General features: G+C 35.5%; 1 protein-coding gene across 1 annotated transcript in view; it reads right to left on the reverse strand.

Moving 5' to 3' along the window:
- The window catches only part of LRRC72 (leucine rich repeat containing 72), a 53658-nt gene that overhangs the window by 10915 nt on the left and 29013 nt on the right, over positions 1–13730 (reverse strand). Inside the window, 4 exon segments of the mRNA XM_003777090.4 lie at positions 3055–3207; positions 4194–4283; positions 11641–11751; positions 13199–13280. Coding sequence (XP_003777138.1) covers positions 3055–3207; positions 4194–4283; positions 11641–11751; positions 13199–13280 — 436 coding nt within the window.

The raw sequence follows: 13730 nt of genomic DNA on the forward strand, positions 1-13730 counted from the left end.
GCCTGCCTAGCCCTCCCAAAGTGCTGGGATTTCAGGTATGAGCCACCATGCTTGTTGAGTTATATTTTAAATAATATAAACAAATCAGTTTTTTTCTAAGGTGTCAGAGTGGCATTATGGTTAAACAGGAAAATGTTCTTATTTTTAAACTTTCAGTCTAAATTATTTAAAAGTGTGAAAGTTGCAGATACCAGGATGAAATCACTCTTGTCAGAATCAAACAAATTGGAGCCAGAAGGCAGTAAGGAGGAGACCTCACGCTTGCATGTCTGATAAGACCTGTCTCAAGGGCATTCCAAAATAACCCCCACAATACATTATTTTGTGTCCTACACACAACTCATGTTTGTCATGATCTACATTTCTCATGTATGCACACATTTCTATGACCAGGTTTATCACTATACATTCTTTAGGACTCAACAATTCAGATAAGATCCTCTCAAAAGAACATTTGCCTAGTAACAGAATCTCCACCAATGAACTCGTAGCTTTGGGCCTCTGGAATCAATGAACTGTGCTTCCAAGAGTCTTATGTAAATTCTTTTCTTTTTCTTTTCTTTTTTGAGTTGGAATCTCCCTCTGTTGCCCAGGCTGGAGTGCAATGGCGTGATCTCGGCTCGCTGCAAACTCCACCTCCCAGGTGCAAGCGATTCTCCTGCCTCAGCCTCCCAAGTAGCTGGAATTACAGGTGCCATCACTGCTCCCAGATATTTTTTGCATTTTTAGTAGAGACTGGGTTTTGCCATGTTGTCCAGGCTGGTCTCAAACTCCTGACCTCAAATGATCTGCCTGCCTCGGCCTCCCAAAGTGCTGGGATTACAGGCGTGAGCCACCATGCCTGGCCACTTTTTCCCAAATAAAAAGCTTCCTTCCCTTCCCTTCCTCTCGTGCACCTGTGGCTTGCCGTAGCTGTGCATCCCAGGTTATAATTCTTTTTGCTTACTCCCAAATAAATTCATTATCTTAAGAGATATTTTTCTCTGATGTCTTTTTTTAGGTTGACAGGAGTGAAATGTAATGATGTCTGCTGCTGAAACATTTTAATCCTTCAGCAATACATTGATTTTCCAATTTATATTGTAGTTGGAAATGCCAAATGAAGTGTAAGTCATTCATTTAGGAAGGACAGGTCTTCTGAGGAGACCTGTCCTTGTTTGTTTTTTTGTTTTTTAAGATGGAGTTTCGCTCTTGTTGCCCAGGCTAGAGTGCAATGGCCCGGTCTCGCCTCACTGCAACCTCCGCCTCCGAGGTTCAAGTGATTCTCCTGCCTCAGCTTCCTGAGTAGCTGGGATTACAGGCATGCGCCACCACGCCTGGCTAATTTTTGTATTTTTAGTAGAGATGGGGTTTCTTCATGTTGGTCAGGCTGGTCTTAAACTCCCAACCTCAGGTGATCTGCCCGCCTCGGCCTCCCAAAGTGCTGGGATTACAGGTGTGAACCACCGTGCCTGGCCACCTATCCTTAAATAAAGAGGCAAAGCGTCAGATATGGAGGGTGGTAAATATAGCAGAATATGAACACTTGCTAAATATATATGGGCATATACCAATATTTATTTTAATATTCTTTAACTTTTTCTGTTAGAAAATTTTCACAATAAAAAGTTCAAGGAAGTCTTAATTTTGTCCTCATTCTTCTTTTTCTTTTCCTTTACCTTTTGCTCATTCTTGAATAATAATTGAGTTGGTTATAAAATTCTTGGTTGGCCATTACTTGTCCTCAGCATTTTAAAAACTTTCGATCACTGTTTTCTGACTTCCACGATTGTAGTTGGAGAGTCTGTTGTGAATCTCTGTGTTATTCTTTTGTAGGTCATATGGGTTTTCTCTCCGACCGCTTTAAGATGGTTTTGCCTTTGGTGAAGACTTTTGTTGTTGTTGTTGTTGTTATGTGTCTTTTTTGTGTTTGGATTCATTTTGTCTGGTGCATCTAAGAATTCTTCGCCAATTCTGGTAATTGTCTGGTCAATCTAAGAATTTATTTATCAGTTTGGGAAAATTTCCAGCCATTATCACTTTAAACATTACCTTCTGCTCAATTTCTATCTATAATTTGTTTTTCAGGAACTATTACTAAAGTTATATTGGACCTTCTCTTTCTAATGTCTCTCCTTTTCTCAATATCTAATTCATATCTTCTGTTGCTTTCTTTCTCCATGTAGCATTCTGGGTAATTTCTTCCAAACTATTTTTCAATTCAATTTCCCCTTTATTTCTAGATAATTGGTTTGGTTTTTAAAAAATGTATGTTGTCTCTTTGGCAAAGTGTCATAAAGAAAAGGATTTTACCTTTGCACCTTTTCTCATCCACCCTCTCTTCCTTCCTGGAATGGAGATGTGAGGCTTGGTGGTATACCAGCCACCTTATAATCATAAAGCACACTAAGAGTAGCAGAACAAAAGACAGATATATCCTTGAACACTGACAACATCATAGAACTTTACGCTAAACTTAGATACTCTATCTTTGTATTCTTTGCTGTCTGAGAAAACTAAAACCCTATTTTTTTTTACATTTCTGTTACAAATAACGAAATTAAATTCCTACAAATGAAACATCCTGAAAATATTCACATTATACTTGCATATAATGACCTTGTATGTGAGTATAATCAAAATATTACCAGTGCTTATTTCTGGATGGCAGAATTGCAGATGATCTTTATTTCTTCTTCATATTTTTTCTATATTATCAAAAATTATATAACCTTAATTGGTAAAATCATCCACGTTAGTGGTAATAAAAATAACAATGGGTTATTTATTGAGCCCTTTATACTGTGTTAGATACTGGGATAGAGGCTTCAATGTATTATCTCATTATTATCACAGCACCCCATTTAATTTCACATGCATGAGTGAGGATGAAAATTGCATACGTACTTTAACTGGACTAAAAGTATTATAAAGTTAGCAAATATATTAGAAATTATTCCATTATACAGATACTTAAGTTTATTGTAAATTGTAGTTGTTATTATTACAATCAAATTACCCAAAAGTTTGAGGAGTTTTAATTTCATTAAATTTGTTTTTTTTTTTACAAAATACCTGAAGGTATTCTCTGGGCTGGTTTTTGCTTAAATGGTGATTTAGGATCCCATGAAGCATCTACTTTTCCTCTGAATGCTATTGATTGAACGATATGAGCCTTTTTATGGTTAAAAATGGTAATCATTGATCTTCTTTCTTTTTCTGTAACTTCTGATAAATGCAAAAAGTAATGTTATTGCATAACATTATAAATAGGCAGAGTGATTCAAAATAGAACTGAACACTTTCAAGGATGTATTTATCTAAACTATGATATATGTGAACATCCTGTCAAAACTGTTTTGTAAATGGGCTATCACAGTTATTTCCATAATCTTACAAGCACTCAATATACACCCCACATGTCACAAGACAGAGCTTAATCCTTCAATCTAATGCATCCCAAACACCCTTTAACACATCACCAAGGATGATTACAATTTTAGCATGAAACATCCTTTCATTTCCTCAAGGCTATTAGAAAGAGAGGTATAACCATAAGTTTCCGATGTATCCTATAGAAAGTGGTTACTCAGTAATAAACTATTAAGAATGTTCAAACCTGCAGAGACAGAAAGGTAAGTAGATAGATAATATGGCATTTGGGGGCAAAATAGGCCTCAAAAAATATTAAGTGTAATATGCTGAGGTTGATTGTGTATGTGTGCATGTGGCTTATAGAAATCTGACATGCTATCTTGAAGATGTATTCATAAAGAAGTCATCATTCATTGTATGTTTCAATATATATATATTTACAGAATTTTAAAATCACGACTTTTAGAACTTAAATAGGCCTTATGAGATTTATTCCAATTCCCTCACTTTTGAGATAAGAAACTAAGGTGCCAGGAAGTAAACGATTTGGCATCCAACCTGTTAATATCAAAATCAGGACCAGAAGGAATACTTTCCTCAGCTAAGTTAGAGGGCCTTTCTAATAAAGTAGTAAAGAGACATGAATTTCTAAATTAGGGCAAATTTTAGAAAGCAAATCTTTCAAAAATAAATAATTGAAAAACTTCCATTTACAAAGACAATTATTCAAAGATATATTTTTTACAAAGACATATTTTCAAAGGTAGTCTTCGTTTTTAAACCGCTGAGCTATAAGACTACTTCTCAAATATTTCTTTGCAAGAAGGAAGGGTCCTTACGATTTCGGTCAAGCAGCTCCACTCCTGGAAGGTGGTAGATGATATATAAACGATACAGGTTATATTGGCACAAAGGATTTTGGTATAGACCTGCAAATGAAGAATCCAAAACAAAAATGTCAGATTTCAAAATTAGTTTCACTTATCACTTATAAAATACAAAAAAATTAAGAGATTCATATAAAACATAAGAACTTGTAAAGCTCTTCTTCATATCAAGCAATAGACCCATTAAACCTTTACTTAGAGCACCAGTTAATTTTTCTATCTGTTAAATTCATTCATTCATTCAACAAATATTTACCAAGTGCTTACTTGGTAAATATCCACTAGGAACTGTGCTAAGGGCTATGATCATATCATATCATTGACCCAAGTCTGCAACAAATGAGGGAAACTTTTAACATGTCCATAAATAACTTAGTAAATGAAGAACTAGATAGCAGCTCTATTGGAGTCTTGAGGCTACTTTTTATTAAAATATCACTTGGTAATCTTCTTGCAGTCCCCAAGTTCACAAGAGTGCATGCATGAAGATAGGCAGAGACACAACACCCTGCTCTAATAGAACTTACTTCCTCCACACCATTGCTCATAGTTCAGAATGTGTCAATAGTAGCTTCAGATCTCAGCAGGACCAGAGCTGAGCAGATGTGGCCCTTGCATCTTGTCTACCTCTGGCCAGGCACGTGCAGTTCTGAGATTCTGGTGTGCAGGTGCTAGGATGTGTGATAAACCGCACTTCCTAATGCAGTGGTTGGAAGAAGGAGGCATGTGGATGCAGAAGCAGCCCTGGCACTTCTGACATCATATCCCTTGGGAATCAGCACATAGGTATGTTTTTAAACATCCTCAACTAGAAGTTGTGAGGGCTTTATTTTTAAAAAAAGATATTTTCCCTATTCATCCTAGATGATAATAAACATATTTTTTCAATACAATGCGAAATAAAGCTTTAATGATTTTCAGTTGGGCCTTTTTTTTTTTTTTTTTGACAGAGTCTTGTTCTTGTTGCCAGGCTGGAGTGCAATGGCATGATCTTGGCTCACTGCAACCTCTGCCTCCCAGGTTCAAGCGATTCTCCTGCTTCAGCCTCCTGAGTAGCTGGGATTACAGGCGCCTGCCACCACGCTTGGCTAATTTTTGTATTTTTTGTAGAGATGGGGTTTCGCCATGTTGGCAAGGCTGGTCTCGAACTGCTGACCTCGTGATCCGCCCGCCTTGGCCTCCCAAAATGCTGGGATTATAGGCACGAGCCACCGCACCTGGCCAGGTATCTTTAGTTATTCGGATTCCACCTACCTACATGCAATTTCTAGGAAATTCTTCTGAAAATACATCTAATAAGGAGAACCACTAGATGGCAGTAGTAGAAAGAGCTCCAGCTACTGCACAACTACACTCAACAAAATGAAGCTCACTTAATGTACATGTGAAATTTAAGAGTCCTGTTGTAGACTATTCATAAAATACAAGTTTGATAAAGACATGAAAATAGTAAGCATTAGAAACTCTGAAAAAACTGATTAATATTTATAAAGAGCAGTTTGTAACATAAAGAAGATTGGGGTGGGTGCATGCTTAAAAGATAACAAACTAGATAAAAACTAAAAAAAAAATCAATCATGTGGATGTTTTCTCTGTAGTAATAAAGCATTCTGATATTTGTTGTATAAACACAACTTTTTCTGGCTAATAAAAGCATTACATATATAGCTATTCCCGGTGGAAAACACGAGCTTTAGAGGGACATAAAGCAGGCAATGGAAGACACCTGGTACATAATAAACAAAAGTTATAGGAGTGAGGAAAGGCATACAGGAAAATGTAGAGCCAGGAGCCACAAAGAAATTTAAAAGAAAGGAAATATGTATGTAATGGAGAAAATGAGAAGAAAAATAAAACTTTTTTTTCAAGATTTCTTAAATGACAGAAAATGATCTGAATTTTATTCTTGAAAGAGAAGGATTTTAAAGTGGTAACAAATAATTATAACTGCAGGACAGGGAATAGAACAGATGTATATTAAGCCACTAATAAGGACAGATTTTAAAAGAGCCATAGGGATCATGAATTGTAGTTCGAGCCAGAGAAAGTAAAGAAAAGGACCCTCTTCAAGGCTATAAAAGCAAAACTCAATTGTTTCTAATGAGAACTCAGAAGGAAGAAAAAGTCATAGATGCTTTAGTACAGAAGTCTGCTTTGTGGTTACTGTCTTGGGGACTCACATCTGACACCTCATAACCCTGTTATACATTATAGCATCTGGAAGTAGAGTCTATCTTTACATATGACGTTAATGGAAAATGTACCAACATCTTTCAATGACGTTTTCTCTAGGTGTGCCCTTCGTCTTCTCTTTCCCCTCTGAGGACATTACTATCCATTTCATTTCATTTCTTGGCTTTTTCTGCTAATCCTTGGTTAAGTAACTTCTATATGGAAATTTAAAAACTAGCTTCAGCTAAATAAAACACCAAACTTGGACTTACTACTGTTACATTACTTATTAACAACATATTGATACTAAAAACTCTATGGACTTGTGGTTGACCATTCATCTCATCCTAAAGTAAAAACTGAATGACATGAAATCAGAAAACTGAGGTGTTAGCCCAGCCTCTGCTTAAATTAACTTTAAAAATTGAATTAAATAACTTGACAGGCATTTCATCATTATTATTCACTGTTTCCTAGCTCTTAAATTTTAGAAGAAGCAATCTTATTTTTAACTCTTTTTTTTCCTTCTATACTATTAAACATTTAACATTTTGGATTTATGAGTTTTGGATTGATGCTACTAAAATCAACATAAATTAAATGTTTAAGATGTGAAATCGGTTTCCTGTTTCTGAATGTTCTGAAAGCCTTCTATGATGTATGGGCACATTCTTTTAGAAACCATGAAGAGAAATTGCTTACACTTTCACTTTCAATAGGTTAATACTATTTAATCTACCTTCCCTCTAGGCTACTTACAGAGTACACCTCAGTGGCGCCAGCACTGTCTTGCTTATCTTAATTTGGGATTCTGAGTCTAAGCAATTTACATTTACCCAATGATATATCAAAATATCTCTACTACCTTACCTCACAAGCTTGGCTTATATGAGTCACGTGTATGAAGCTACTTGTTATTAAGACAGAAGAGGAAAAAAAAAGATCTAAATAATTGGCTCCAGTTATTTTTTTGTAAACTTTTAAAGCAGAATTTAAAATCGTTATTTAAATGAACCCCAATGTTTTTAAGGCTGCCTTCGAAGAAAGTTGATGTAATTAATAAGAGACCAACATCCCAATTTTAATATATATGGGAAAAAGAAAATGACATGGAGAAGTTAAAAGCCTATAGAGAACAGCCTGTGGAAGGAAGTTCAGCTGTCAATAATCAGATACCAGGATTGTGAGGCTCCGGGTCAAGGTTACTTAGTAAGGTCAGCATCTCCATTGTTAATCACCATCTTGTTTTAACTAAAATTCTGGTGGCCACCACACACCATGTGCTTTTTACTGTATATGGAAATCACCCCTGATTGTAAAAGGCAAACTTCCATAAAGCAGAGGATCGAGAGAGGAGGGATCAGAATATTCTCTTTTTCAGGACAAACAGTGGTGAAAAACACTGTTGGTTATTTTTCTTTGGTGAATTGTTTTGTCTTTTGGGAGGGTTGGTCCCACCTGGAAGGGCATTATAGGAAAAGAGGCTCAAAGGAAGGCACCCTGGAGATCCTAGTCCCTCCCCATATCCCAGCATCCCTCTGCACCCCTGGCTTTTTGCCATCGGCAGTGGATTGGGGCCTCTGCTAAAGACAAAGGCAGACAATGTTTAAAAGCAGTATCTGTGGAAACATGAAGACTCTCTCTCGAAAGGAGGAGTTCCCTGTTCCCAATGCTGATTCCTGGAAGCTCCGGTAGGAAGCAGGTCTTAACAATTATGGCATGTAGGAGTCTTAAGCATACTTTCCAACAGTGGAGCTTAATAAAACAGAAAATTAGAAAGAAATGAGAAAACTGAAGGTTTAGAACAGGAGAGTGGATTAAGCATTTTGTTGCTGTGGCTTTTGGTGGTGGTGCTTTTTTTCCCTTAGTACGGGGAAAGGGGCAGGAGTTAATGAAAGCCATCAGCCACAAAGTGGGTCTTTGACACATGTGGATTCTGATTTAGAAAGAGTTTGGAGGAGGGAAGGCAGGGAAGAGGAAAACTGAGCTGGAAAGAGAGGGTGTGGAAAGGTAGACTGCCTGGAGAGAAGAGGTGGGGCCCCCTGACTCTGCCGGAAGACAGGAATTCCAGTTTCAGGACCTCACACTCTGCAGCTGGTTTAGGCCTCCCTGAAGCTCTCAGCCATGCGTCTCCTAGGCAATCCTTGGCAATTCTCCTCATAAATGCCAATGGAGGGTGCAATGCTGAGAATGGATTAGTGTTTTGCCCTTCAGGCTATTTTCTCACCCTCTGAAGAACTTGTAATTTAAGTGGAATAGTAACAACACTTTATAATTTTATATGGATTTACAACTTAAAAAGACAAAAATGACCACATTTGAAAATACATAGAGTTCTCATTTTAGTTTATCAGCTAAAGCTAATCTGTGATTGCAAATGAGGCTCATAGAAATTTAATTTGAGGACATGACTGCACAAATAACGTTAGTTGTCTAATCAATACAATTTTTCATACAGTATCTTTAACCAAAATGGGACATGAGTTCAAAATGTGAATTTTTAGAAAATGCTTTTTGTTTTTTGTAATTGGACATAGTATTTTCTCCATTTCAAACAAATGACCCCACAACAAGATTCTCAACTGGAAAATTATAGTTATATAACTTGAAATATGTCACTGTGATTTTAAGTAGTGGTCGTGAACTATTGTGACTGGTAATGATATGGACATTATACTACGAGGCTGGTATTTAAAAACTAGAAAACTCCCACTCCTCATGCCTGGCACAATTCTACGTTCACATACACCCTTGACAAGTAGAGCATGGGCTGGATTTCAGGATCCATTCAGTCCTGGGCTGGGCACCTTTGTTTAGGGTATAACCTTGTTTATTACTATGGGCATACCTCTGTTTATTACTATGGGAGTAAGCTTGTTTACCACTCTCCAAATGTTGTTTTATAACAAGTTTCCTTAAATTATAGAGTTTTTAAAGTAGCAAATTAAATCATTTTTCATCAAACCCCTTCGACTCTAAGAAATATTTAGGCTGAGTGTTACAAATTTGTAAGCCCTATATAGGTATAGACTGGGTCTTTCTTGTTCAAATTTGAGTCCTATTATCTAGAATAGTGTCATGTAGTGAATGTGTGATAAACATTTATTAAATGAATGAATGAATAAGTTATAAATATTTATTGAATGAATGAATAAGTAAATGACAAGTAAAACAAGGCATGAGTTTATGTTTCAACATTCCTTAGGAGTTTGGTTAAATCTCTGAGCTTTTCATTTCCATGATTAAAGGGAATAATTCTAATCACATCATAGGATGCTGTAAAGATTTAAATGCGACTATAATAAATCATTTTTTTCAACAGGAAATACATTCAAACACATTAGTATATGATTATTATTTAAAATATCAGTTGTTTTATTGAGTCTATTAGCAGAATTTCGAGACTGGATGCAATTTATTTCATTATCTGATTTACATAATGCACAATAAAACAATTTTTTTCTTTTTTTAGAATTTCAATTTTTGTTGTTGCTTCAAAATAACATTAATGGTGAGAAACGTTTTCTTAAAAAAAAAAAAAAGTGTTATCTTAGTGTTTGAAGCAACCCTGAGAGGCAGCTATCAGCCCATTTTATAGAAAAACAAAGGTAAGTGTTCTAGGTCTAGCATAACTAGTCTTTTAATTATAGCAGCATTTTTCTAGCAGACAGGGGCCAGGTGACTCAAATATGCAGGCCAATTCTTTCACAGAAGATCCAAAAGCTGTAGAAAACCTCCTGACAGCAGGCAGCCTTCTCACGTCTCCAAAATAAGCATAAAATTGCCATGAACTTGGTGTAATTTTGTGATTTTAATACTTGGGTTTAAAGAATCTAACTATAACAAATGAATCATTTTCCCTCAGTACAGTAGATATAACTGATAACACTGAAAATATATGGAAACCTTAGTAACTCTCTCTACGTTTATCTGATTAGAACCTTCACCATCAATACTAGTTTACAACTGTTTAAAACACTGTCTCAGGCAATTCTGAGAAATGAATAGAAAAGGAATTAAAAAATATATCTATTGCATTACATTATTATAAAGAGGTCTCTAAACTCTAAAGTCTGAAAACCTACTCATTGATCTGCAGGTCTTTTACCTTAGTACACCCAGAATCCTTTATCTTGTATTGTGGTTGTATACATGTTTATTTACCCTTCAAGACCATAAGTTTATTGAGAGTAGGAGTGGCGTATTATTTATTTATTTTTGACTCATCTCACACTTCTTTCCAATAGGTTAGTTCCTTACAGGGTGTGATTCAATATATATGAATAAAGTTTGCTGGTCATCCAGTTGAAAGCTTAAAGTCTTTTAGTTTAGTTTTTTTTTTTTTGGTATCAGCTTTATTAATATACTTCATGTACCACACTGTTCACCCAGTTTAAACATATGATTCATGTGTTTGTGGTATATTCACAAAGTTATGCAACTTACCACCACAGTCAATTTTAGTACATTTTATCACCCCCAAAATAACCCCACACCCTTTACTCTCTAGCTGTCACAACTCCCAATTCCTTGGCCATTGGCAACACTCATCTATTTAAAAACAGTTACCTCTCGGTGTTGCTGTCCCTATAGATGTGCCTACTTGCACACTTACATAAATAGAATCATATGTGTTAAAACTTACTTTTGAGATAAAACCAAAAACAAATTTAAATATGTAAATCCTCTTGCTACTTTTGTCATTTTCATTAGACATGTGATAGATAGCATTTCACAAACAAAAATTTTTCTATCTGTTGTTTTTTCAAAAGCATGTCTTAAAAGACAATAAGATCTAGTCTTATTTTCAGGAATATCTAATTTTTTTTTTTTGAGACAGGGTCTTGCTCTGTTGCCCAGGCTAGAGTCCAGGGGCACTATCTTGGCTCACTGCAACCTCTGCCTCCTGGGTTCAAGTGATCCTCCCACCTCAGCCTCTCAAGTAGCTGGGATTACAGGCATGCGCCACCACGCCTGGCTAATTTTTGTATTTTTGGTAGAGGCAGGGTTTCGCCATGTTGCTCAGGCTGATGTTGAACTCCTGGGCTCAAGTGATCCGCCCGCCTCAGCCTGCCCAAGCACTGAGATTACAGGTGTGAGTCACAGTGCCCGGCCTAAATATCTTAATTGTAAACATTGCTCCTCTAATTTTAAACTCAATAAATGGAAAAATGTCTTATGTTAATACTATTTTAATGTATGGCCATATAAAATTGCAAATTGTTACTTAGGATCTTCAGATTTAGCATTCCCTTTAATTCCTTCACTGTTGCATCAATGTTGGTTAACTCATTGTGGTGTAGCAGGAGTATATGCAATGAAGGCAAATAATGCAGGCCTAAAGAAAACAGAATATTTTTACAAGACTTTAAACATGTTTTCAATTTATTTTTTTATTGCAAATAAAAATAAACATTTTTAATGCTAATTAACATGCTAACTAAAAAGGAAAACATATGATAGCTGGTTAAAGAAGGAATAACTATTAATAATATATTATAAATTATTATTAAGAATATAATAAGGCATAATTCATACAATTGTGATGTGGGAATAAAGAGTAAATTTCTTTCCACTGTTATTGTTTTCTTTTTTTTTTATTTTTATTTTTTGAGATGGAGTTTCACTCTTGTTGCCCAGGCTGGAGTGCAATGGCACAATCTCGGGTCACTGCAACCTCCACCTCCTGGGTTCAAGGGATTCTCCTGCCTCAGCCACCCAAGTAACTGAGATTACAGGCGTCCACCACCATGCCCAGCTCATTTTTGTATTTTTAGTAGAGATGGGGTTTCACCATGTTGGCCAAGCTGGTCTCGAACTCCTGACCTCAGGTGATCTGCCCGCCTAGGCCTCCCAAAGTGCTGGGATTACAGGCATGAGCCACTGCGACCAGACTGTTTTACTTTTTAAAATGTAGCAATGATTTTGTTTGTTTGATTGATTTTGGAGGGGTTATTTTCTTTCTTCTTTTTGTTTGGTTTTGGTTTTGGGGTTTTTTTTTTTTCCTTGTCAATGTTACTTAGATTTATAATGCTAGTCAAGGGAAAAATTACTCATCTCCTCCAAATTGCACAGCTAAGTATTTTTCTGTACATAACTGGAAGCCAAATATTCATATCATTTTCATAGATTGTAAATTGTATATTTTCCCACATTTTTAACATAAATGAAAGTGGGATGTGTCTTTTGATAGCCATGTCATAGCTTCATTGGCAAGATGTTTTCTTAGTGGTGCATGAAATCATGATGGGCCTGAAAATTTATGACATTTTGATTCTATGATATATGATATTGAAGAAAAGTGTTTTGTACGGTACCTCTTTGTATTTCATGACCATGGTATGCCACATGCTTTTATAACTGGCTTGAAATGATCAGTTTTGAGAATGTTTTAGATATAAAATTAATTCAGAGTCGAAGCAGGAATTTGGCTGGTAGAACATATAGCCAATAAAAAATTTTTAGACTATTTATAAAGTTTTTGTATTTATCAATGCTCCCAACTATTGTTAAAATTTGCTTCCACATGTCTAGTTTATGTCTAAAATACCTGTTAAAAATTATTTTACATTTTGAATAAGACATGGCAATATTAAATTAGAAAAGTAATCTAATAGCACATTTCTTAATATAAAATGTACATTAAAACATTTAAAAATACATTTCTTAATATATTTTCAACAGAAATGTTAAAACAGATTTTTGTATGTCATTAGCAATTACCATAGTTGAAAGTTATTACTTAATTGAAAATCTATTAAATCAACAGAGAATTTAAGACGTACCTTCTATCTCAAATATTGCGTTGTTGTTTAGATATAGTTCTGTCAGACAATAGTTTCTAGTTAGAAATGTTATTCCATGGAGCTAAAAATGAAAGTTAGAGAACAATATACTTTCTATAATAACTGTATATATTACATAAATATAAATAACCTGATATACATAAACAATATATATTTAATTATAATAAGATAACAAAAGTTTGACCTTTGCTATTATTATTTGTGACCTTTTGGTCTGGCTGTAAGTTACATTTGAGGAGAATATGATGAAAAGAATATTTTTATCTAACTTAAACCTCTCTTACCACATCTCAACCAAACTTGCTTGCTAGGCTTTCCAAACCTCTGTAACCTGGCCTAGCCCTTTTGCGCTGACAATATTTCTTCCACTTCTGCTCCATATAGTCTCACTGGATCCGGCACCACATATCCACCACCTAATATTATCATGTGCCAAGGGCTCTCCCCTTAGATTATGCTGAGGCCATTTCTGCATCTGTAAGAGTCATGATTTCCCTTTGCCTGTATGTCT

The sequence above is a fragment of the Pongo abelii genome, chromosome 6 (genome assembly GCF_028885655.2).
Source record: "Pongo abelii isolate AG06213 chromosome 6, NHGRI_mPonAbe1-v2.0_pri, whole genome shotgun sequence".
NCBI classification, from domain to species: Eukaryota; Metazoa; Chordata; class Mammalia; order Primates; family Hominidae; genus Pongo; species Pongo abelii.